The sequence below is a fragment of the Melozone crissalis genome, unplaced genomic scaffold (genome assembly GCF_028551555.1).
Source record: "Melozone crissalis strain CALT ecotype California unplaced genomic scaffold, PUWL_Pcris_2 ptg000069l_1, whole genome shotgun sequence".
Lineage (NCBI taxonomy): Eukaryota > Metazoa > Chordata > Aves > Passeriformes > Passerellidae > Melozone > Melozone crissalis.
In genome coordinates, this window is record NW_026535847.1 from 975,560 (window position 1) to 997,969 (window position 22,410).

A 22,410-nucleotide genomic window follows, 5' to 3' on the forward strand; every position below is an offset into this window, starting at 1 on the left:
CCATAATCAAAAGGTTTTTAGAACTAGGGTGTTTGGTAGAATGTGAATCGGACTTTAATACACCGATCTTGCCAGTAAAGAAACCTAATGGAACGTATAGGCTCGTTCAGGATCTGAGGGCAGTAAACGAAATAACCAAGACATTACACCCGGTGGTTGCTAATCCATATACGCTTTTAACTAGGCTAAAGGATAGCCTGGCCTGGTTCACCGTATTAGATTTGAAAGACGCATTCTTCTGCCTTCCCTTAGCCCCCGAGAGTCAAAGGATTTTTGCCTTTGAGTGGGAATCAGTAGATAGGGGGAGAAAGACCCAACTTACCTGGACACGGTTGCCCCAAGGCTGGTCTAACTCGCCCACGATCTTTGGGAATCAGTTAGCCAAAGAATTAGAACAATGGGAAGGGCCGCCGGGAGATGGCGCTCTCCTGCAGTACGTAGACGACCTCCTAATAGCGACAGTGACGGAGGAAGAATGCATTGAATGGACTATTTCCTTGTTGAATTTCCTGGGTTTAAGTGGATATCGAGTCTCTCAACAGAAAGCACAACTGGTGCAAAAGGAAGTGGTGTACTTGGGATACGAAATCTCCAGAGGACAGCGATCCCTGGGAGCAGCCAGGAAAGAGGCCATCTGCCAGATGCCCAAACCAGAGACGGTGAGAGACCTGCGCGCCTTTCTGGGGATGACAGGTTGGTGTCGGCTATGGATCTACCAGTATGGGATACTCGCTAAACCATTGTATGATTTGCTAAAAGAAACCAAGAATGTCCTAGTTTGGACTCCCGAGGCGGAAGGGGCCTTTAAGAGGCTGAAGCGGGAGCTGATGAGAGCACCAGCCTTAGGTCTCCCAGATGTGTCAAAACCATTCTGGCTATTTTCCCATGAGCGGCAAGGGATGGCCCTAGGAGTACTGGCACAGCAGTTGGGACCACACAAGAGAGCTGTGGCCTACTTCTCCAAGCGATTGGATGAAGTAAGTAAAGGATGGCCAGGCTGTCTGAGGGCAGTGGCTGCAGTAATAATTAACATAGAAGAGGCCAGGAAGTTTACGCTGGGCCAAAAGGTGACTGTGTTAGTATCCCACACTGTGTCAGCTGTGCTGGAACAGAAAGGCAACCATTGGTTGTCGCCTTCCAGATTTTTAAAGTACCAGGCCATCCTGGCTGAATCAGATGATGTAACCATTCAGGTAACTAATATTGTGAACCCAGCTTCATTCTTAGAAGGAAGAGCTCCAGCAGAACCCATCGAACATGACTGCCTAGAAACAATTGAAGCCGTCTACTCCAGTCGCCCAGATCTCAAAGAAGAGCCGTTCGAAGGCGCGGACAACTGGTTTTCGGATGGCAGCAGCTTCGTGAGGCAAGGAGTAAGAATGGCTGGCTATGCAGTCACCACTACAGAGAGGGTAATTGAGTCAAACCCCCTGCCTGCAGGGACTTCATCTCAAAAAGCAGAGCTGATAGCCCTGACCCGAGCCCTGGAATTAGCAGAGAACATGCAAATTAATATATGGACAGACTCTAAATATGCCTTTTCTGTCGTACATGCTCATGGAGCCATCTGGAAAGAAAGAGGACTGTTGACTACACAAGGAAAAACAGTCAAACATGCAGGAGAGGTTCTGCGACTGCTGGAGGCGGTCCAACTCCCAACACAGGTGGCCATAATGCATTGCAAGGGGCATTTGAAAGGCAATACTATTCCAGAAATAGGGAACAGGAAGGCAGATACAGAAGCTAAATTGGTGGCCATAAGAAATAAGGAAGCGGAAATAGCGGCCCTAATACCAGGGGAGCTGGATATCAATATCCAGCCAGATTACCAAGAATCAGATCATAAGTGGATTCAAAGGAATAAGGGCAAAATACTAGAAAATGGTTGGGGTCGATTAGAAACAGGACAGTTAGTGATACCAGGAAACGTGATGTGGCAGTTTGTGAAGGCAGAACATGAGAAGGCCCATTGGGGCCTAGATTCGCTTTACCAATATTTGCAGACCAGAATAGCAGGACCAAAATTATTTACTACTATAAAACACGTTACGTCCCAGTGTGAACGGTGTCTGAAGAACAACCCAAACACAGGAACCAAAGTACACCTAGGAGCTATAAACCGAGGTAAATTCCCAGGTGAGATATGGCAAATTGATTTTTCTGAACTCCCAAGAAAAGGGGGGTTTCGGTACCTGTTGGTATTAACTGACACATTTTCTGGGTGGCCTGAAGCATTCCCCTGTAGGACAAATAAGGAAAGAGAGGTAACTAGAGTACTATTGAATGAAATTATTCCACGGTTTGGGGTACCGAAGAGCATTTCTTCAGATAGAGGTACACATTTCTGTGCAAAAGTAGTGAAAGCAATAAGCAAAGCATTACAAATCAATTGGCAATTGCACACGCCCTACCGTCCACAGGCCAGTGGGCAAGTGGAAAAGATGAATCATCTTATCAAACAGAAAATTGCTAAAATATGCCAAGAGACTAATTTGCAGTGGTATCAAGCTTTGCCTATTGCTCTGCTGAGACTGAGAGTCAAGCCAAGATCGAAGGAAAAGTTAAGTCCTTTTGAAATTCTATATGGTAGACCTTATGCTATGCAAGCTGTAAATGGGGATGTCATAGACCAGATTGGTAATCAATACATTTACGATTATGTAATTGCGGTGGGGAAACAGTTTGATAAGAATGCTGCTGTGATGATAGAGCACCAACCTAAGCAACCGGATTACAAATTGCATCCGTTTAACCCCGGGGATTGGGTGTATGTTAAGAATCTTTCAGGAAAACCCCTACAAGAAAAGTGGGAGGGACCTTTCCAAGTGCTGCTGACTACCTTCACCGCGGTTCGGATCAAGGAACGACCTACGTGGATCCACTATTCACGGGTCAAGAGAGCTCCGGAAAACCAACAAGAGGAGATTAAACCTGCCCTAGATGTACAGACTTCTGAGTCAGCTGTCTCCGCAGGATCACGTGAGAATCCAACATAAACTAACATTGACTTTGCCAAAACCTTTATCTCTCATAGCAGAATTTAATGCCGAAGCTAGAGCTGCATTGCGTAGCACGCCAATACAGTGGATAGGGTGGGTCAAAACGTACAGTCAACAAGGACCTGACCCACAGGACCCTATTCACGATCGGCCGTGCTTTGGATGTGGGGAAAGAAATTGTGTGGGACTAATTGGATTTCTTTGTGGAGGTTGCGATAGAAAATTTTGGAACGTACAAAGTTGTTTACTGGACCTCCAATGTTATGAGTGTAGCTGCAAAGAAGCAAGGGAAAATGACGACTATTTGGCCTTAGAGAAATTCGCCAACAGACCCATTTTAGAGGCTAAGGAATTGTTTGAAGCTCCCGAACAAATTGTATTAGGGTGGTGCCATTGGAAAGTACACCGCTGGTTACAATATTGTTTGAAACTTAGTCGTTCTAAGGTTTTATCGACCCGTTGCTATTCTTCTGTCCCACGACATCCACTAACAAGTGACCAAATTGGACCCTTTAAAAAACAAAGAGATTTAGACACTGAACTAGAAAAGGCTATTTTACGAGTAGAACAAATTCACATCAAGCAACGAGAACGCCAAAAGAAACAAAATTGACAGCCAGACATTATGACCCCGACTCCACCCCAAACCTTTACAACTCTGATCATTGGACTCTCGATAAGTATAGCTCTTCCCCAAGACTCTTCCCCAATAGACCCATGGTCTCATGCACATCAGTGTATCCACCCGGAATTAGGAATGAGCGGACCCTACTTCGAGGTTTATGCCTTACGTAACAATCAGCCATATGCAAGTAAAGTATGGCATCAGCCCTCCATGATAGCATACAAGGGAGACCAAATCCAAATTGGGTGTCGAGAGCTTGACCCAACAGGAGAAAGAGGAGGAAAAACAAGGCGGCTGGTATTAACAATTCAACCCTCGATGCCAGCCTCTAAACAAAACCTAATTACCTTTAGTCTAGTGAAAATGGGCAAACCCATTGCCTGGACTCAACAAAAGGGCCCAATTTCATGTCAGTGGAGCGACTTCAGGGAAGATCCACCTGGATCACAACCCCGAAACTCGGTGATTTATAGAGCATCTAGTGGTCCTGAGGGAGGAGAAGCACTGTGTGAGATGGTATTTAGATTGGATCAGTCAATGACGTTCACATGTGAAAGGGAGTTAAAAACACTGGGACAGGGTTTTAGCTCCCTCGGGCGTGTTTTCGGGCGTGCTGCCGAATATAGGATACAATTACCAGAAGATGTGATCCCATTGTATCCAGATCTAGACTTGCCTCAAGAAACCACCCTACCAGTGGAGTGTAAAGCAGTACACAACCTAACCTTTATAGGGCCTCAGGTGATAAGAAAATCTAACGAACTAAAATTATTGTTGGACCCCACTTATTCCCTGAAAAAGGTGCAAATGAACATTCACACCGATATTACTTATTTGCAAAAGGATTGTCGACCATTTATACAGCAAAGCCTTAAGGGATGGAATGCATGGCTAGCGACAAGGTCTCATCACAGAAAAACAAAAAGAGATCTAAGTGGGTGGATTGGCACCGGATTTGGCATAGTAAACACAATAGATCAAGAGGTATTAGTAAACAAATTAAGTACCGTCACATCGAGCTTAGGAAAGCTTAAGGTGCCTCTCAGTACATCCATGCTTACATTAGCCGAAACACAATCGCTAGTGGTGAAATTACTAGCCATGGTAGCAAACCATACTGCAGAAGATTTTGTAAAGCTCACTGACTACACAGGGGAACTCAGCAGAGACGTTGCACTCGCTATCCAATGCTCTCAGACGCAACAATGGGTACAATCAGTAGCGGCAGGAATAATGAGAGAAGGAACGTCAGGTATATTACCTCAAGAAATAAGGGAAACAATATTAAAGGACAATCACACTACACAATTTGAGAGGGACCATCAGGCTTGGTGGCAACTAGTGAACTTCACCTATGAGCCTCAACAAGAACACATTGAAGCTTATGTCCTCACCATTAGTGCGGCAGAGGAAAGAGCTATCTTTCCCATCCTCACTCTAGGGACAACACACCAAAAAGTCGTTGTTAGGCCAATAAACCATAACGTCTGGGCCAGTTATGATTACACCAAAAATAGGTGGCAATCGGTTAGCACGGAAGCATGTATCCCTAGAGGACAATTAGGCTATGTTTGCGAAAATGCTGTGGTAGAAGCCGAAGATTTATGCTTAGATGCTGAAAACAGTGTATGTACCTTAGAAATGCTTCCGCATGATAAAACACAATCACAAGTTTACTATATAGGAAATGGGTGTGCTTGCGTAAGGACAGCTTGTGACAACGTCACTATAGATAATTGCCTAGAAGAGACTAACAATACTAACTTTTGTGTATGCAACTTTACCAAGATCATAGGTTGTGATTTTCATTACACTGTCCCAATAACTACCCAACAGCTAATTAACACAAATTTCAACCTATATCAAGAGATACCGAAATTACAAATAGGGATGGACGTCAAAATCCTCAAAGCAATGCTTGCACACCCTGAAGTAAAGAAATTGGTGCAAAAGGTGAATCAAACAACTAAACGAATGGTATGGCAGATAGAACACAATTCAGAAAAGAAAAAGAATGTCCTGACCGAAGTAGAACAAGTAGGCCAGCATCACTGGTGGGACATCCTTACAGGATACTCCCCAACAGCTACACAGGTCTTCCATTACCTGGTGCACCCAATGCTAGTAGTAATTGTAGCTTTGTTATTACTAACTCTTACAAACATCTGTTTGTGGTGGAAATTAAGGGGCATAATGAAGAGGACCCAAATGATTTGGGCAATGGTACGAGCCTATCAGCGTCCTGTGGGACCAGAACTTGACGAAAGAATTCGTAAGTTACTAGAAAAAGGGGGGAAATGAAGCCCTAAAGCAGATAGCCTTCCAGAAGTAATGGGTTAAAACATAGAATGAGAAGCATGTAAAGAAGGGCCTGGCACTAGAACACACGGAGAAAGCACAGCACCAGGAAAACAGAGCAATCAATTAGATAAAAGGTAGAGCATCATGACAGGGGAAGAGATAAGTATAGGAGAAACTAATAAGCTAAGCAGGTTTAGAGCCAGCAATGTCAAAACGACCCTATGGGTTTTGCCAAGCCACGGGATCCAAGCCAAATACACCGGGAATTGACCAAATTAGGAAAAGAGTTCAAAAGTTTAAAGAGGAAGACTCATCAGAAAGACCCCGTCTATGATGAAGGCAACAGGAACGACCACCTGAAAATTCCCCAAAAGAGATGTCTCCACCTACGCTCCGCCCACGCTCCGCCTACACCACGCCCCATATGAATATGCATGATTATGTATCTAATCTGATGTAATCCTATACCCAAAATTGTATATAAGACTTGCTTTGCTATGAGAACTTAGAAATCCATTTTGTGATTTCTCCGACGCGTCGCTAATAAAAATACCTCCTGCTTAATTGACTTAAGCTGAGTCTGATTAGGCAGTCACCCTGCCTGTTTGGGGCAAAATTTGGCATCAGAGTGGATTTTTCTACCATACAGGCCTTCAAAGACGATTCTCACGGATCTGGAGATGGCAGCGCAGATCATCATAAAAGCGAGGACAAGGTTGCTGACAAAGGCAGGAAGGGAATTCTCAACCATCCATTTACCGTTGAAATGAGATTATTTGGATTGGGCCATGCAGAAATCTAAAGACTTGTTAATTGCATTGTTAGGCTTTCCAGGAATTTGCACAATTCATTTCCCGCAGCACAAAGTGTTGCAATCACAAATTTGCTACAGAGCAATGCCAAGAATAAGTGAAGAACCACTGGACGGGATCACAGTGTTCACTGATGGCTCAGGGAAAACACGCAAGTCAGTCATCACTTGGATGAACTCAACAACAGGGGAATGGGACTCAAACAGGAAGACAGTTCAAGGCTCTCCACAAATTGTGGAATTGGCAGCTGTTGTCAGATCATTTCAGTTGTTCAAATAACCTCTCAATCTGGTCACAGATTCCGCACATTTTGCGGGTGTGGTCAGACGGTTGGAAGGTTCGCTTTTGAAAGAAACCAGCAATGAAGTTTTATATTCATATCTGGAAAGCATGAAAACATTGCTAGAAAGCAGAGAACATGAATATTTCATCACTCACATCAGAGCACACACATCACTTCCAGGATTTCTAAGCAGAAGGAAATGCTCAGGCAGACAGGTTGCCAATGCCCATTTCACAAACCCTTCCAGACATTTTTGAGCAGGCAAGATAAGGCCACGCATTTTTTCATCAGAATGCACAGGCGCTGATGGAATCCTTTCGTCTTTCAAAGAGTCAGCTGAGGGAATTCATTGGTGCTTGTCCAGATTGTCAGCTTGTGCAGCCACCTGCGTCCACAGGAGCAGTGAATACACGGGGACTGCAAAGTCTTCAACTGTGGCAAGCTGATGTCACAAAATATCCATCATTTGGGAAGCTCAAAAATGTTCATGTTTCAGTTGACACCTTTTCGGGAGTAGTCTTTGCTTCAGCCCATACAGGGGAAACAGCAGAACACGCTTGTCAACATTTTCTGCAAGCATTTGCATCATTGGGTGTACCACAAGAAATAAAAACAGACAATGGCCCAACATACACAGGCAGGGTGCTTGACAAATTTCTGAAAAAGTGGGGTGTCAAACACACATTTGGTATTCCATACTCTCCCATATGTCAAACAATCATTGAAAGAACATATCACACCCTGAAATCCCTTTTGGATAGACAAAAAAGGGGGGACCCAGACGCGACGCCTCACATGAAGTTGAACAAAGCATTGTATGTGTTGAATTTTCTTAACAGCTCATCTTCAGAGCCCAATCCACCAATTTTGAGACATTTCTCTAACAGGTCTCAGGCAAAAATAAGGGAAAATCCTTTGGTTTTGATGAGAAACCCAGAGACAGGCCAAATAGAAGACCCCTTCAAACTAATCATGTGGGGCAAGGGTTTCGCTTGTGTTTCCACAGGGCAAGGTCTGAAGTGGGTGTCAGCGCAACACGTGAAGCCCTATAGGATGCGAGAGCAAGAGAACACTGATCCCAGAAACAGAGAAGCGGGCACACAGATGGCAGAAGAGATTCAGGCTGCAAACAACAACTCAGAAGAGAAATAAAAGAACAAAGACTTTGGGGGTTTTCCTTTGGGGTTTGACTGGCAAAAGGGTGGCAATGCTTTTCAACAAGGGTGAAGTCATGGGCTTCATAATGCTCATGTGCCTCATTTTTCCATCTGTTGCTTTGAGCAACTAGGAGAATTTACCCATTGATCATCCAAAACAAAATGTTTGGGAGACTTTGGCCCAGGCAGCAAATTTAGATAGTATTTGCCTGACACACTCAAGACCAGGGAGACCATTTTCAACATGCATGGTTGGGTTGCCAGTGGACGAATGGCCAATTCCAGGACACTCTCCAGTTGAAATTTCGCAGATCGTTAAAGATCCTGTGAATGAGTGGTGTTCTTGGATGCATCTCCTTCCTGTGGCTTCTTTTAAACCTCAGGAATTGGAAATTTTCGGGTCCATGACAATGGAACTATGCATGAAATTTGATAACTCAGATGTGGCAAAAACAAAGAATAAGACAATTGATGTCACTCCGAATCATGCCTTTTATAGAAATGCATCGGCTTGGTGCAAATACACCAAGACGACAACCAGAGGGTCACTCCAAGTTCCAGTGCAATTGCCACGAGGAATGTTTTTCAGTTGTGGGGACAGAATTTGGCACGGCATCCCTGCAAATGTCAAAGGAGGTCCATGCAGCATTGGGAGGATTTTGATGTTGTCACCAGATTCAAAATCATTGAGAGAACAAAAACAGAAAGAGAAAAGATCACTGCAACATTATAGTGCAGATTGTGATGATGAAGTGTACACTTGGGACAAGGCTTGGAGAATTGCTGTTGCAATTTTCTCACTTCAGACAGGGTCGGGTGTGGCCTTGACTCAACTGGACCACATGGGTTGCTGGTTGAGCAAGCATGCTCAATCTGTCTCTCTTGCACTGAGCGACATGTTGAAAGACATGGACAGTGTAAGACAAGCAACTCTTCAGAACAGAGCAGCAATCGATTATCTGCTGCTTGCACATGGACATGGATGTGAAGAATTCAAAGGAATGTGCTGAATGAATCTGACAGATCACTCGAGGTCGATTCATGAAAATATTCAAAAGATAAAAGAAAACATAAAAAAGCTTGGAGAAATTACTGGGTCTTGGATCGATGATTTGGTTGGATTTTTTGATTTATCTCATTTATGGAAAGAAACTTTAGGAATAGGGCTTCGTGTTTTAATAGTGCTCTAGGTCCTCATGCTCATTGTGCCGTGCATCTTCTTATGTGCGCGGCAAATCAAGAGTTGAGTCGCAAAAGAGGTGTTTTTGGTGCAAACAGAAGGGGCAGATGTGGGAACTCAGCACATCCCTCTGGATGTCCAGAGTTGCCAAGAACCCTCTCAGGGGGCTCAGAGACCCTGACATGTTGTCCGGAACACCTGGTGGCTTGATTTTGATCCTTCTAACGAAGTGCCACCTGTTTGTGAGCACATGAGAGCCACACGCGATTGAATGGTGTGAGAATAAAGTTTTCACAGGGTAAAAATATGGATTTTGGGATTTTTGGTATAGGGGTTATGGGGACAAGATGGAGGAATCAGGGCGAGTCTCGTCCTTCTTCTTTCTTCTTCTTGTTCTCCATTTTCTGCTGTGATGTTGGCACTTGGGGATTGGTTTAGAGTAGAAGTGCACTGTCTAACATAGACGATAGGTATTGGGAATTAAAAGTAAATATGATATACGTAGTTTGTAGTACATAAGGATGACACCGCCTCGGGGACGGTCAGAGTGCTTGTGGCTGCCTTGCTGAAGAGATCTCAGCTGGGCAGAGAGAAAATTTTGTAGATAAGAAATAATAAATAACCTGAAGACCGAAAAGTGAAGAGTCCAGACTCATTCATTCAGAGCGCAGGCTGCCTCAGAACCATCCCACGCATCTCAGGGCAGAGACCAGACAGCTGACTCGAGAAGGGAGGGCAAAAAATGCCTCCCCTATAGTAATTAAACTCAAGGAAGGGACACAACCAGTGAGAATTAAGCAGTACCCCCTAAAGAAAGGGGACAGGGGAGGAATCAGCCCAATAATTGAAAATTTTCAGCGGTTAGGGTTACTGAAAGAATGCCAGTCTGATTTCAATGCTCCCATTTTACCTTTTCAGAAATCTGATGGATCATACCGGATAGTACAAGATTTGAAGGCTGTCAGTAAAGTAACAGAAGATTTGTATCTGGTGGTAGCCAATCCATATACATTTTTAACTTGTCTAACACATGAACTAACCTGGTTTACGGTTTTAGACCTACAAGATGCCTTCTTTTGCTTCCCCATTCACTAGGCCAACTAAAAAAATTTTGCATTCGAATGAGAAAGCCCTGAAAGTAAGCGCAAAACCCAGCTCAAATGGACAAGATTACCCCAAGCCTTCAAAAATTCTGCCACTTCTTTGGGGAGCAACTTGCAAAAGATCTGGGTTCGTGAGAAGCTCCACAGGAAGAAGAAAGGCTTTTGCGGAACGTAGATGATCTTCTAGTAGCCACTCGGACGAGAGAAGCATGTGTGGCCTGGATGGTAAGCCTTTTGAATTTCCTAAGACTCCAAGGATACAGAGTATCAAAGAAAAAGGCACAGGTAGTGAAAAAGAAAGTTATCTATCTAGGGTACAAGGTGAGTGCTGGGCAACAGACTTTAGGGCAGGCTCGCAAGGAAGCCATATGCCAAACCCCAAAACCCCAGACAATAAAAGAACTCCAAACCTTCTTAAGCATGGCAGGGTGGTGCCAGCTGTGAGTTTATAATTATGGACTGCTCGTCAGACCCCTCTATGCTCTTATTGCCGATGGAAACAGAAATCTCCAGTGGACAAAGAAAGAAGCCATACGGGCCTTTCACGAGCTAAAGAGTGCTCTCATGTCAGCTCCAGCTTTGGGACTTCCAGATGTAAGTAAACCATTCTTTCTATTTTCCTATGAAAGACAGGGAATTGCCCTGAGAATATTGGCTCAGGACTTGGGTCTGTACCGGAGGGGACTTGCTTACTTCCCCAAGCAACTAGATGCAACAGCCAAAAGATGACCAGGTTGCCACAGAGCTGTAGCAGCAGTCGTGCTGAATATTCCAGAGGCACGCAAGTTTACCCTGGGACAAAAAATGACTGTGCTAGTGTCCCACACAGTGTCCGCAGCACTGGAAGTAAAGGGTGGCCACTGGCTTTCACACCAGAAGTTTCTGAAATATCAGGCCATCATGGTAGAGCAAGATGATGTAGAGATAGTGGTGACATATTGCCAACCCAGCTTCCTTTCTCAGTGGAAATAAAAGGAGAAGCAGCACACCATGATCGCCTGGAGACCATTGAAGCTCCCTACTCCAGCTGCCCAGACTTAAAGGACACTCCTCTGGACGATGCAGAGACCTGGTTCACTGACAAGAGTAGCTATGTTGCAAATGGGAAGCAACATGCTAGGTATGCAGTGACCACCTGCAGAGAGGTAATAGAATCTGGACCCTTACCAACAAGTACCTCTGCGCAGAAGACCGAGATAATTGCACTGACCCGTGACTTGGAAATAGCACATAGAGCCATCTGGAAAGAGAAGGGACTGCTGACCTCACAGAGAAAGAACATCAAACATGCACAAGAGATAATCTAGCTGCTGGAAGCAGTTCAGCTGCCTGAAAAGGTAGCAATTATGCATATTAAGGCACACCAAAGAGTGAGCTCAGAATTAGAAGAAGGAGATGAGTTGGCAGATAGAGAGGCAAAAGAAGCAGCAAAAGGTGAGCTAAGTACTGAAAGAGTGCTAATTCCAGATGGACAAATTTCCCTTGAAGGTAGGCCAAAATATAATAAGAGAGATAGAAAACTAATTGAAGATCAAAGAAAGACGTATAACCAAGAAGAGTGGGCTACCATTGAAGAGAAGCAGGTAACCCCTTCCCATTTATTGTGGTCACTAGTAAGGGAAGAACACCAGAAAGCGCACTGGGGAATAGATGCCCTATACACCTACCTGACTGAAAGAATTGTTGCTAGGAATTTATATGCCACTATTACTCAAGTGACCAGACAGTGTGATCTTTGCCTCCAGACTAACCCCAAAAATACCCCCAGGCCGAGACTCGATCAGACTGGGAGAGGCCATGGGCCTGGACAGCAGTGGCAAATTGACTTTTCAGAACTCCCAAGGAAAGGGGGGTATCGGTATTTACTGGTATCGACAGATACATTTTTAGGGTGGCCAGAAGCATTCCCCACCAGAACTGTCAAAGCTCGAGAGGTAACCAGGGTATTATTACAAGAAATAATACTACGCTTTGGAGTTCCAGCCACAATATCCTCGGATAGAAGATCACATTTCATTTCCAAAATAGTGCAACAGATTAGTAGCCACCTGGGCATAGATTAGGAACTTCACACTCCATAGCGCCCCCAATCAAGCAGCCAGGTAGAGAAAATGAATCATTTGATTAAGTAGCAAATTACAAGACTGGAGCAAGAAGTTAATCTACCCTGGCCCCAAGCTCTTCCACTGGCACTATTGTGAATTCCAACTAAACCTCGAGCTAAAGAAAAGTTGAGTCCTTTTGAAATACTCTATGGAAGACCATATGGAATACAAAAGGGAATGTCGACCCACATTAAGGAAGTAACTCTGGCCACCTACATGGTGACTTGAAGCAAACAGCTCAGAGAAATTGAGAAACATGTGGCTAGAACTCAGAGCAGAGAGCTAGATGGGCCAGTACATAACATAAATGCTTGGAGATTATGTATATGTTAAGTCTCTTACAGAAAAGACTTTAGAACCACAGTGGGAGAGACCGTTCCAAGTGCTTCTCACTAACTTCCCTGCAATCAAAATCAAAGAGCAGAATGCCTGGATCCATCACTCTCAAGTGAAGAAGGCCCCAGAAGCCCCTTAGAGAGTGACACCAGGAGACAATGAACTGAGACTAAAACTTACTAGGGCAAAATTAGTATATTGCGGTCGGGGGTAGTTCATACTTCGATTTACAGAATTGTTTTGTATGTAATTATAACTGAAGTTCTAAAACTAGAGAGTACCTCTATCCAAGGTGGTGCTGAATGGCCTTAGTCCCAGGCTTTTAATCAGTATACTAGATCCATTGGAGTACTTTCTGAGATAAAAGATTTGAACCTATCCATTGGAGTAATCCACGGGAATCAGGTATATGAAGAGCAAGAATGGCAGGAATGAGAACTGTGGACACTTCAAAGGATCAGAAGAGAAGAAATCAAAGTAAGATGCCGGGTCATCAATGGGACAGCTTATGAGAGACCAAATACAATTAGTGTGTCAACCTCTTCTGGTGTATACAAATACCAGGAAGTTTGTGATAGTCTAAGTGAATCAGACTGTTGGTGTAATTTCACCTTAATACAGCCTGTAGAAGTGACTTGCCTTTGGTCTCGAGATGCTATTGGACTCTCATGTAAATTCAAAGTAGACACTGCACTTTTTTACAACAGCAAGACCTTATACAACCCACACTAGGACTCAAATAGTTTAGACCCAACTAAAACTTGAACCTGAAGTGTATGAAATAAGCCCCTACGTTGTGAGGAATGTGGGTGAACAACAACTGTTGTTCAATCCAGAATGGTCTCTCAAACGTGTTGAGTTGCTAATGCAAATTAACATCTCAAAAATCCAACCAGCCTGCTCCTCTTTCCTAAGAACATCCTCTGAGGGCTAGACAATGTGGTTACAATGACGAGTATATCTCAGGAGCAGAATAAGAAAGGATCTAACTGTGATATTAAGGAAAAGATTAGGAGTTTTAAATGGAATTAATTCAGAAATACTGATGAATAAACTGGCCACTGCAGCAGGTGGCCTAACAAAATTGAAGCAGCCTTTACAGTCATCTCTATTGGCATTAGGAGCTAGCCACTGGCAGATTTCAAAAGTACTGCCAAAGTGGGAAAAGGCCGAGGACCAAGACCACAAGTTAATATTAGAAGCATTTAGTACAGTTCAAGATAATGTGCATTTAGCTTTCAGTTGTATACAAGCACAGTTATGAATGCAGGCAACAGAAGCTCTGATCATACAGGAAGGGGGTGAAAATAATTTTCCAGCTGAAATTAAAAAAATTGTCTGGGATAATGCAATTGATTTTGAAAGGAAGTTTCAATCCTGGTGGACTATGGTAAATTTCACCTATAATCCTGCTTCTAATGTAGCCACTGCCTCTGTGCTTACCATATGTAATGCCACTGTTTATGTTATCCATCCCGTCATTGCACTAGCATTAAACCATGAAAAAACAATACTCTACCCTTCAGAACATGGAGTGTGGGCACAAAAGATGAATGAAAAGTGGCAGACAGTAAACTTAGAATCCTGCAGTACCAGAGGACAGATGAGATTCATTTGTGAAAGCAATACTATTAATGCCCAAGATGTGTGTCTAGACACTGAACAGAGTATTTGCCACTTTGAAATTCATCCAGTCACTGACCAGAAAACTGTGCTCGTATAAACTGGGAAAAGGTGTGTGTGCCTGAGAACTGCCTGTGCTGCTGTAAAAATTGATAGCAACAATGTTATTTTGTCTAGTAGAAATCATTCTTATTTCTGTATTTGTAATTTTGTTAAGATTATTGAGTGTGATTTTTCGTACTTAGACCGAGTGACATCCCACCAGTTGATTGAAACCAATTATACAGTGAATCACAGACTATCACCTACCCCTATTGAGATGGACCTTACATTAGTAAAACAATTAATTAAGCACCAAGACCTACTGGGGATCTTTAAAGAAATCCAAGAAAGCAGAAAGAAAACCTTAATTACTGTCCAACATGATACAAAAGAAATAACCAGAATTCTACAGAGAATAAAAAAAAATGCGGATTATCACTAGTGAGATGTGATCTTTGAGTGGTCACCAACTGCAAATGGAATCTTTAATAAGTTGTGTTATCCCATTGTAGTTTTGTTAATATTAGTTAGAATAAGTTTAAGATTATCCATTATATTGCTAATTTGGAATTGAAGAATACTACAGCGACTAGCTGTGTTAACTTCCTTATCAAACGTACATGGTAAAGCATTAAGAGAACCTTCTTGTCATAAGAGTTTGCATGAAGTAAAAGAATTTACTTATTTTCTAGAAAAGGGGGGAAATGAGAGAGTAAAATTCCCCAGAGTAGAAATCCATTTTGATTTAGGTGAAATGTACATCTTTAAGTCACTTTAGCCTGACTGCAAGGCGTAGGCTCAAGAGAGACTACTTCAGTGAAGGACAGAGATAAGGAGGGGGAGACAGAGAGTGATAAAGAGAGACAGGAACTGCTGTGGAAGCAGGTCAGCCTGACCTAGGAATTCTTTCTGATAAAGAAGAACTAGCGGCAAATGTCACGCGAAATTCGTAAAAATGAACATGTATGAACCTATTGTGAAACTGTATGCATATGTATTTGAGAGGGGGATAAAAAGGGACCTGAAGTTCCCAGAAGTACGCATGCCTTTTAAAGAGAGTAATCTCCGCATGCGTCCAGAGCTGTAATAAACATACCGGCTTTACAACTTTCACAAAGTTGTAGAGTTTTTGGCTCTCTCCGCAAAACAGAACCAAATTTTAAAAAGGACTTTAACTAAATTGATGATTGAAACTCAGATGTCAGTGGTAAAGTGTTTGCCTCTGGCACTACTAGTGGTCTGGACACAACCCAGATCAGACCTGGCAGTGTCACTCTATGAAATGATATTTAGATTGCCCTTTTTGACCACTCAACATGAAACTACTACTTACGAAGAAGGGGAAGCGAGTGTTAGAAAATATGTCACCAAAATTGCACGAACTCTAGAAAATTTATGATTAAAAGGGCTAATCCCTCAAACTACACCCCTAGATTTCAAGATCCATAGCATTCACCCGGGAGAATGGGTATTGGTTAAAACATTGAAAGAACAATCTTTAACTTCACAATGGGAAGGTCCTTTTCAGGTACTACTGATGACTGAAGCTGCGATCTGAACCAAGGAAAGAGGATGGATCCACGCCAGCAAAATCAAAGGACCTGTGGAAGAACCTAAGGAATGGACCATAACATCTAGACCAGGTGATACAAAACTGACTCTTAAATGAGGACTGGGGGGTAATGAACTAAGATGACTCAAATGATCCAATGAATGTTCCAAGGATCACAGATAATTGAGAAACAGGGCCAAGTTCATATCAGTGGTTTCAAGTACTGTCTGGATAAGTTTTGAGAAACCTCCAATATCCCTCTGGGGAGGAACACTTCTGCTCCAGGCAGGAGGATCAGGACTGTATTGGTCAGGGGGTCCTAATGATGACTTAAGTTTTAGCTTTCATATTTTCTAGATTCTGTACTGCATTAGTATATAACTCTGAACTTCAAATAAAGTGTTAGCAAGTTGTCTTCACAGGGTAGTTAGACAAAACAATCCTTTTCCAGCCTGAGAACCAAGGACACTGTTGAAGCTTCTGGCCCAATATGTATAAACAACAGCGAATTGAGGAAAGCAAACTGGGAGGATGGGACTTCATAACCTGAAGCTGTAATTGAGCAATTAACCCCAAAATGTAAATGGACCAAAACTTATAAAAGTGTGAAAACCTGTGACTCTGAGTCCATCTTGGGTGAAGCCACGGCCAGGCTCTTGTACTGTCCAAGGTGTATCCTTTGAAGGTCTTTTTAATAAATATCTACTTTACTCCTTTAACACAGTCTAGCCTCTGTTCTTGGTAGCTTCTTTAGGCATCACTAATGTACTGGCATTAGCACGTGATTTGTACTGTTATAGTTATCTTACTTTGTGGATGAGAACTACTAGTGTCTGTTGAGTGGGAAGTACCTGAGGAACAGTGGAAAAACCACAATACAGAAGTGCAATAAGCAATTTACCTGGAAATTAACAAAAAGAGAGTGGCAAGGAAATAGAGGGCAAGACCAAGTTGGCCACTGTACTTGCTTCCAAGAAGATCATATATATCTGCTATGGGTAGCAACCCCATAGGCATGAGAGATGGGGGTAGAAGTCATACTCTGTTATTCCTTTTTTGTCTGTTGCTCCTTTTTTGTCTTTTCCCTTTTGAAATTCAAGCAAATCCATGTCATAAGTACTACCAATCACTTTACTTAGGAAAAACCCAAGGTTCTTTTTTCACTGCTCACACCCACATCAACAGATACTGTTGTGACTCATTCAAATTAGAAACCTGTACACAGAACAAGCAGACATTCTGGGTTGCAGAAAACTTAGGACAAGGTGGGCAAAGGCTGGGAAGTAGATGCCCAAAGGGGGAAAGATGGGTTTACTATACAATTGCTCTCAGGGATGGAGTCCGGGATTTGGTAAAAGAACAAATAGTAAGCAAGATGACAAAACAAATAAAGCAATCTAATTTGGGGGCAACCCCACATGAAGATTTGCATACAAAACTCAAATGACAATTGGAAAAGGAAATAGAAAACCCTAGATTAGTGAAAAACCTGTTTGTGTGTTGCCCTGTTCTTCTAAGGTTCTTCTAAGCCTTCTGATGTTTACATTTTTGTAATGGAGTTTCCCACACACTTTTCATGTAAATAATGATTGTTTTGCATTCCTTTCTGGAGGATGAGAGAACTGATGGACTGTTGGTTTGACCAGTGTGGTTGGAGAGGTGGCAATTTCATCCTCCAATCCATGGTCACTTTTGGAATTTTATAAATATAGAGGTCCGGAAATAAATGAACCTTTTTTTGCCTTGGACATTCCAGCATGTGAGTGTCCTTCATTTTGTGCCGTATTGAGACATTTGTGGATTTGGGGGAAAGAATAAGTAGAGAACTAAATGTAACCAGTTGTTGGGTTTGTGGGGGGGCCATAATGATCGAGGAATGGACATGGATAGGCAGTAGCCTAGGCCCTGTTGAACTCCTTAAATGGAATCGAAGAAATATAAGAGGGGACAACCAACCAGAAGGGTGGATCTTGAGTTCAACAATGATAGGAGAAGAGTGCCTCTGGCACAGTGGGAAAAATTTTCTTAATAAAGAAGGAAGTACCCCCTGTAAGATATATAAAGTTAATAATGGGACTTTTACATGGTGGGTCCTTGAAGAACCAACAGTGTACTAGGCCCAGAGAAAAACTAATAAAAATTGTGAATATAATAATGAAACTGGACTTTTTCTATGTAATATTGCAGGGGAAAAAAATCCCTATTCTGAAATCCCAGAGATATCAAAATTTTGGGAAAATATACATCAACAGAGTAACGATTATTGAAGAGCTCCAGATGGCCTATTCTGAATATGTGGGAAAAGAGCTTACTCGAAATTCCCCCCATTGGAAAGGGAGTGGTAGTCTGGGAATTACACAGCCAGGATTTTTTCTTTCACCAGGGCAGGATAGCAATGACTTAGGGGTGCCAGTTTACAAAGCCTTTAAAATGAAAGGGAATTAATCAGAGGATCTCAAAAATGAGGGAATGAGGAATGGCCTCCTGAACGAATATTGGAAATGTATATGTCAGCCACATGGGCACAAGATGGGAGTTGGGAATGCCAAACCCCAATTTATATGCTAAATCATATTATAAGACTCCAGATAGTTGTAGAAATAATAGCTAACAAAACTGACCTAGCACCGGAATTAATATCAAACCAACAAAGGCAAACAAGAGCTGCAGCGTATCAGAATAGGTTGACTTTAGACTACTTATTATCAGAAGAAGGGGATGTCTGAAAATTTAATACATCTGACTGTTGCTTGAAAATAGATGATGACAGATGATGACAGGCATGCCATCCTGGATATAGGCAAGGATATCAGAAAAATAGCCCATATCCTGGTCCAGAAATGGGAATCAATACTAAAAGTCAGTTGATGGGACAATTTATTGGAAATGGAATGGTGGAAAAAGCTAAGCTTCTTCCTCTTATGTGCAGCAGCTGGTTTATTATTTCTTCCTTGTCTGATTCAATGTTTTATTCAGCTAATCACTAGTGTAGACCAGGGTATGCCAGTAATGGCAATGGCTATGGACCCAAAATTGGCTATATCCGGAACAGCACAAAAGATAATGATGTTAAAGAAGACAAAACAAAGAACCCTTTCAAAGAAGCTTAATTGATTTATGAAAAACATGATTGTGTCACCGAAGTTAAAAAAAAGAATTATTGCTGGAGCCAAATGGTTTATGAAAAGGAAGAGGAGAGATTGTGATAAATATATTACAGTGCTGGCTTTCACAATTGTTAGAGTGAATACTATGTGTTTTATAATGTTGACTTTTGTAAAAGAAGTTTTGCTAAAGTTTAGAGTTCTTTTAAGGCGAATGTTGTGTTGTGATACCAGTGTTGGTGAAGAGTTGTTGTAATGTTAGCATTTAACCAATGAAGGAATCGAAACCTGTTGAATTTATCGAAAAGTAACAAATGACCACGACTAGGACCACTGCAAGTGCTCCAAAAAGGCAGAATGGTGGAGGAACTATGTTAAAATGTTTGGATATGTAAAACCATTTGTAAATATGTGTTAGGGTGATGCAATACCCAGGGTATATAAGGGATGTTGCTGTTGTGAAAAACACCAATCACATGTTTTAAAATTTTAAAAGTTTAATAGTAATAAAATGGTGAGAAAAATAGTAATACAAATTAGAGCAATAAGAATTTGGACAGTCAGAGTTAGGACAATAAAGGACAATAAAAGCAAAGAATTACGAACGTTCGGATGCTCTCCTCTTGAAAGCATAGCTCGCTAACAAGGGATTAACCCTTAATAGCAATAGTCTGTTGAATATTCATATATCTCATACATGATTCAAAAATTCTTTTCAAACAAAGGATGTTGTCTGGTTATTGTCAACTTCTCCTTATTAATCCTGTTGGCGCCTTAAAGACAAGAAAGAGGTGGAAGAAAGTTTGTCTCTTCCGATAAGGGGGCAATAATTCTTCTCTTTTGGGATCTTGGTGTCTTGTTGCTGTTATCTCTGTGCGAAGAATTTCTTGATTATCTCATCTCTTTCTTGAGCTAGTTAAAAAGTATCTTACATAGCATAGTTTCTATTTTAACATTATGTTATAACCTAAAACTATATTTAACACACTACTTAAGAGAATTCATGCAGCATAACTTTCTAACATAACACATATAATGATGCTTTTAATAATTGAGAAAAGCCAATCATAAAATACACATTTTTCACACAATGTTGGCTGGTGTGCCTCTGACTGCAGCTAAGCACCTAATAGTACAGGGATAAAATGTTTCTAAAATCATAGTATATTCAGCGGAGTTAGAAAGAAAGTTAGGCTTAGTAGGCCCTGGGAAAATGTTAAGGGTAGGCCCTGGGAAGTGTTAAGCCTTGTGTTTGCTGGATCATGTGAAACTGCACCTGTGTAACCAGTATATGATAAATGAAATAATTGTTAGATGTGATGATTGCTTAGCAATTAGATATAATTATTGTTTAATCATAGGAAGAATCATGAGAAACTATGTTCAAGGGTTTGAGGATGATCTCGAGAAACCCATGCTTGGATGAAATCAATGTATCCAATAGAACAATGTAAGCTCAATAATTAATATGTAAGTTATATAACGGTAAAATATAAAAACATGTTCATCTTGAACCCATGGTGGAGTCAGATTTGGGTCTGTACCCCTGACACCCAGAGCTCTTCAACAAAAGCTCCTGCATATAATCATTCTGTGATTATGTGTTCCTGAACACTAACACACCCAGCGCTGTCCCTTTATTGACTTTGTCCCCTATTGTCCCTTATTAAATTTTCTTTAAATTTTAACAGAGTAATGGGCTTTGTTTCTCACATTCTGGTGTTTGGGGATTTATTTTCCTGACAGCTTCAATAACTCCCTTTTCTTCTGCCCCTGAGAGAAATGGATACCAGGGGATGAAAGTGAAAAAATTGAAACTGTTTATTGACAAAGCAAGATACTCGCAAAGCACAGAAAAAAAAAAGAACCTTACACCTCACCTCCACCTCACCGCATGGCCAAGAGGCAAAGATGGCAGCTGCCCTTCTTTGTCTCTGGGAAGTGGGGAGAAGAGCTCACGCAATGGCTGGGAACCTGTTGGATTTCTGGCATGGGTCTTCTCCTCACAGCAGCCAAAGTTGGTGGAGTTTAATGTCTTTTCTCGTGTTGGTTCAGCTCCTCTGAGATCTCAGGTTTCGGGTGGTGGACCACCGCCTCCCCAGACAGGCTGAAAAAAAAAACAAGCCAAGCCAAAAACAGTTCAAGGGGAAAAAACAAAAAAAAAAACCTCCAAAAAGTCCCCAGTACAGCCTTCTGTCTAGGGGGAGGGAAGGGAAAAAAAACTTCTGGCTTCAAGCTAACAAAAAACTAATCCAACAAAAAGAACAATGCAACATCTACAATCCACCCTGTCCAGAACACACTGGGAAAAGAAATTGAACGGAGCTCATGCCCTGTGTTCCCAGGCTCTGGCCCCGCCTCCTGATTCATCTTAAAAATACTGCAGACATTTCTGGACATAAAGCAGATGGTTAGGGAATAAAGTACCATCATAAAATTACCCCAAGACATCGTGGCATTTACTAAAGACGTAGCATTAACAGCCTGAGAAACAACATTAGTAATTCAGTAGAATAACATCTTTGATTTTCTGAACTATCTTGCTCAGAAAAAGGATATAGACAATTGAAAAACAACCAGTCCTCACCCTTAGCAGCTACCCTCAAAAGCTGCCAACAAAGCCAAACTGCCCCAGACAAGAACAGCTAAGATTTAAGTTATGCCAGAACAGCTCCAACAAAACCACATATGGAATCCCTACCAATGTTTGGGAGGATTGGGTAACTGTTTCAGGAGATTGGTCTCAAAGTTAAACAGAATATGATTATCTGACTTAGAACTATAAATCAGTTGATCTTGATGAGAAATAGGTTGCTGTACTTAAATTCAATATTGCTGCATAGAATTATTTTAACTACTACTGCATTTTTATAAGTTTTTTATTTTGTAGGGAAAAGTTTGAAAATTTGCAAAACTTATTAAGATTAATTTGCTTGAAGCCACTGAAGAATCTACTGGTCCTCCAGAAATGTACCAATTTCACTCTGAACTGAAAACCTTCAGAGAAAAAGAAAGAGAACTGGAGGTAAACATGCATGTCAGAGATATAGAGAACTGACTATAGGGAAAACAGCAAAATAAAATTTAATGTCAGATCTTACAGAAGAGGTAGGAGATATTTATTCACAGAGTCTGTAAGTGGGTTGACTTTGCCCACTCATGTTTATTTGCTTTCAGATTTCATTTAC

General features: G+C 41.8%; 1 protein-coding gene across 1 annotated transcript in view; it reads left to right on the plus strand.

Moving 5' to 3' along the window:
• Positions 1-1,304: 1,304 nt before the first annotated feature.
• Positions 1,305-22,410, plus strand: part of LOC128946025 (uncharacterized) — a 29,365-nt gene continuing 8,259 nt past the window's right edge. The window contains exon 1 of the mRNA XM_054289966.1: positions 1,305-2,388. Within this exon, the coding sequence (XP_054145941.1) occupies positions 1,380-2,388 (1,009 nt within the window). The 5' untranslated portion in view covers positions 1,305-1,379. The remainder of the gene's footprint in view (positions 2,389-22,410) is intronic.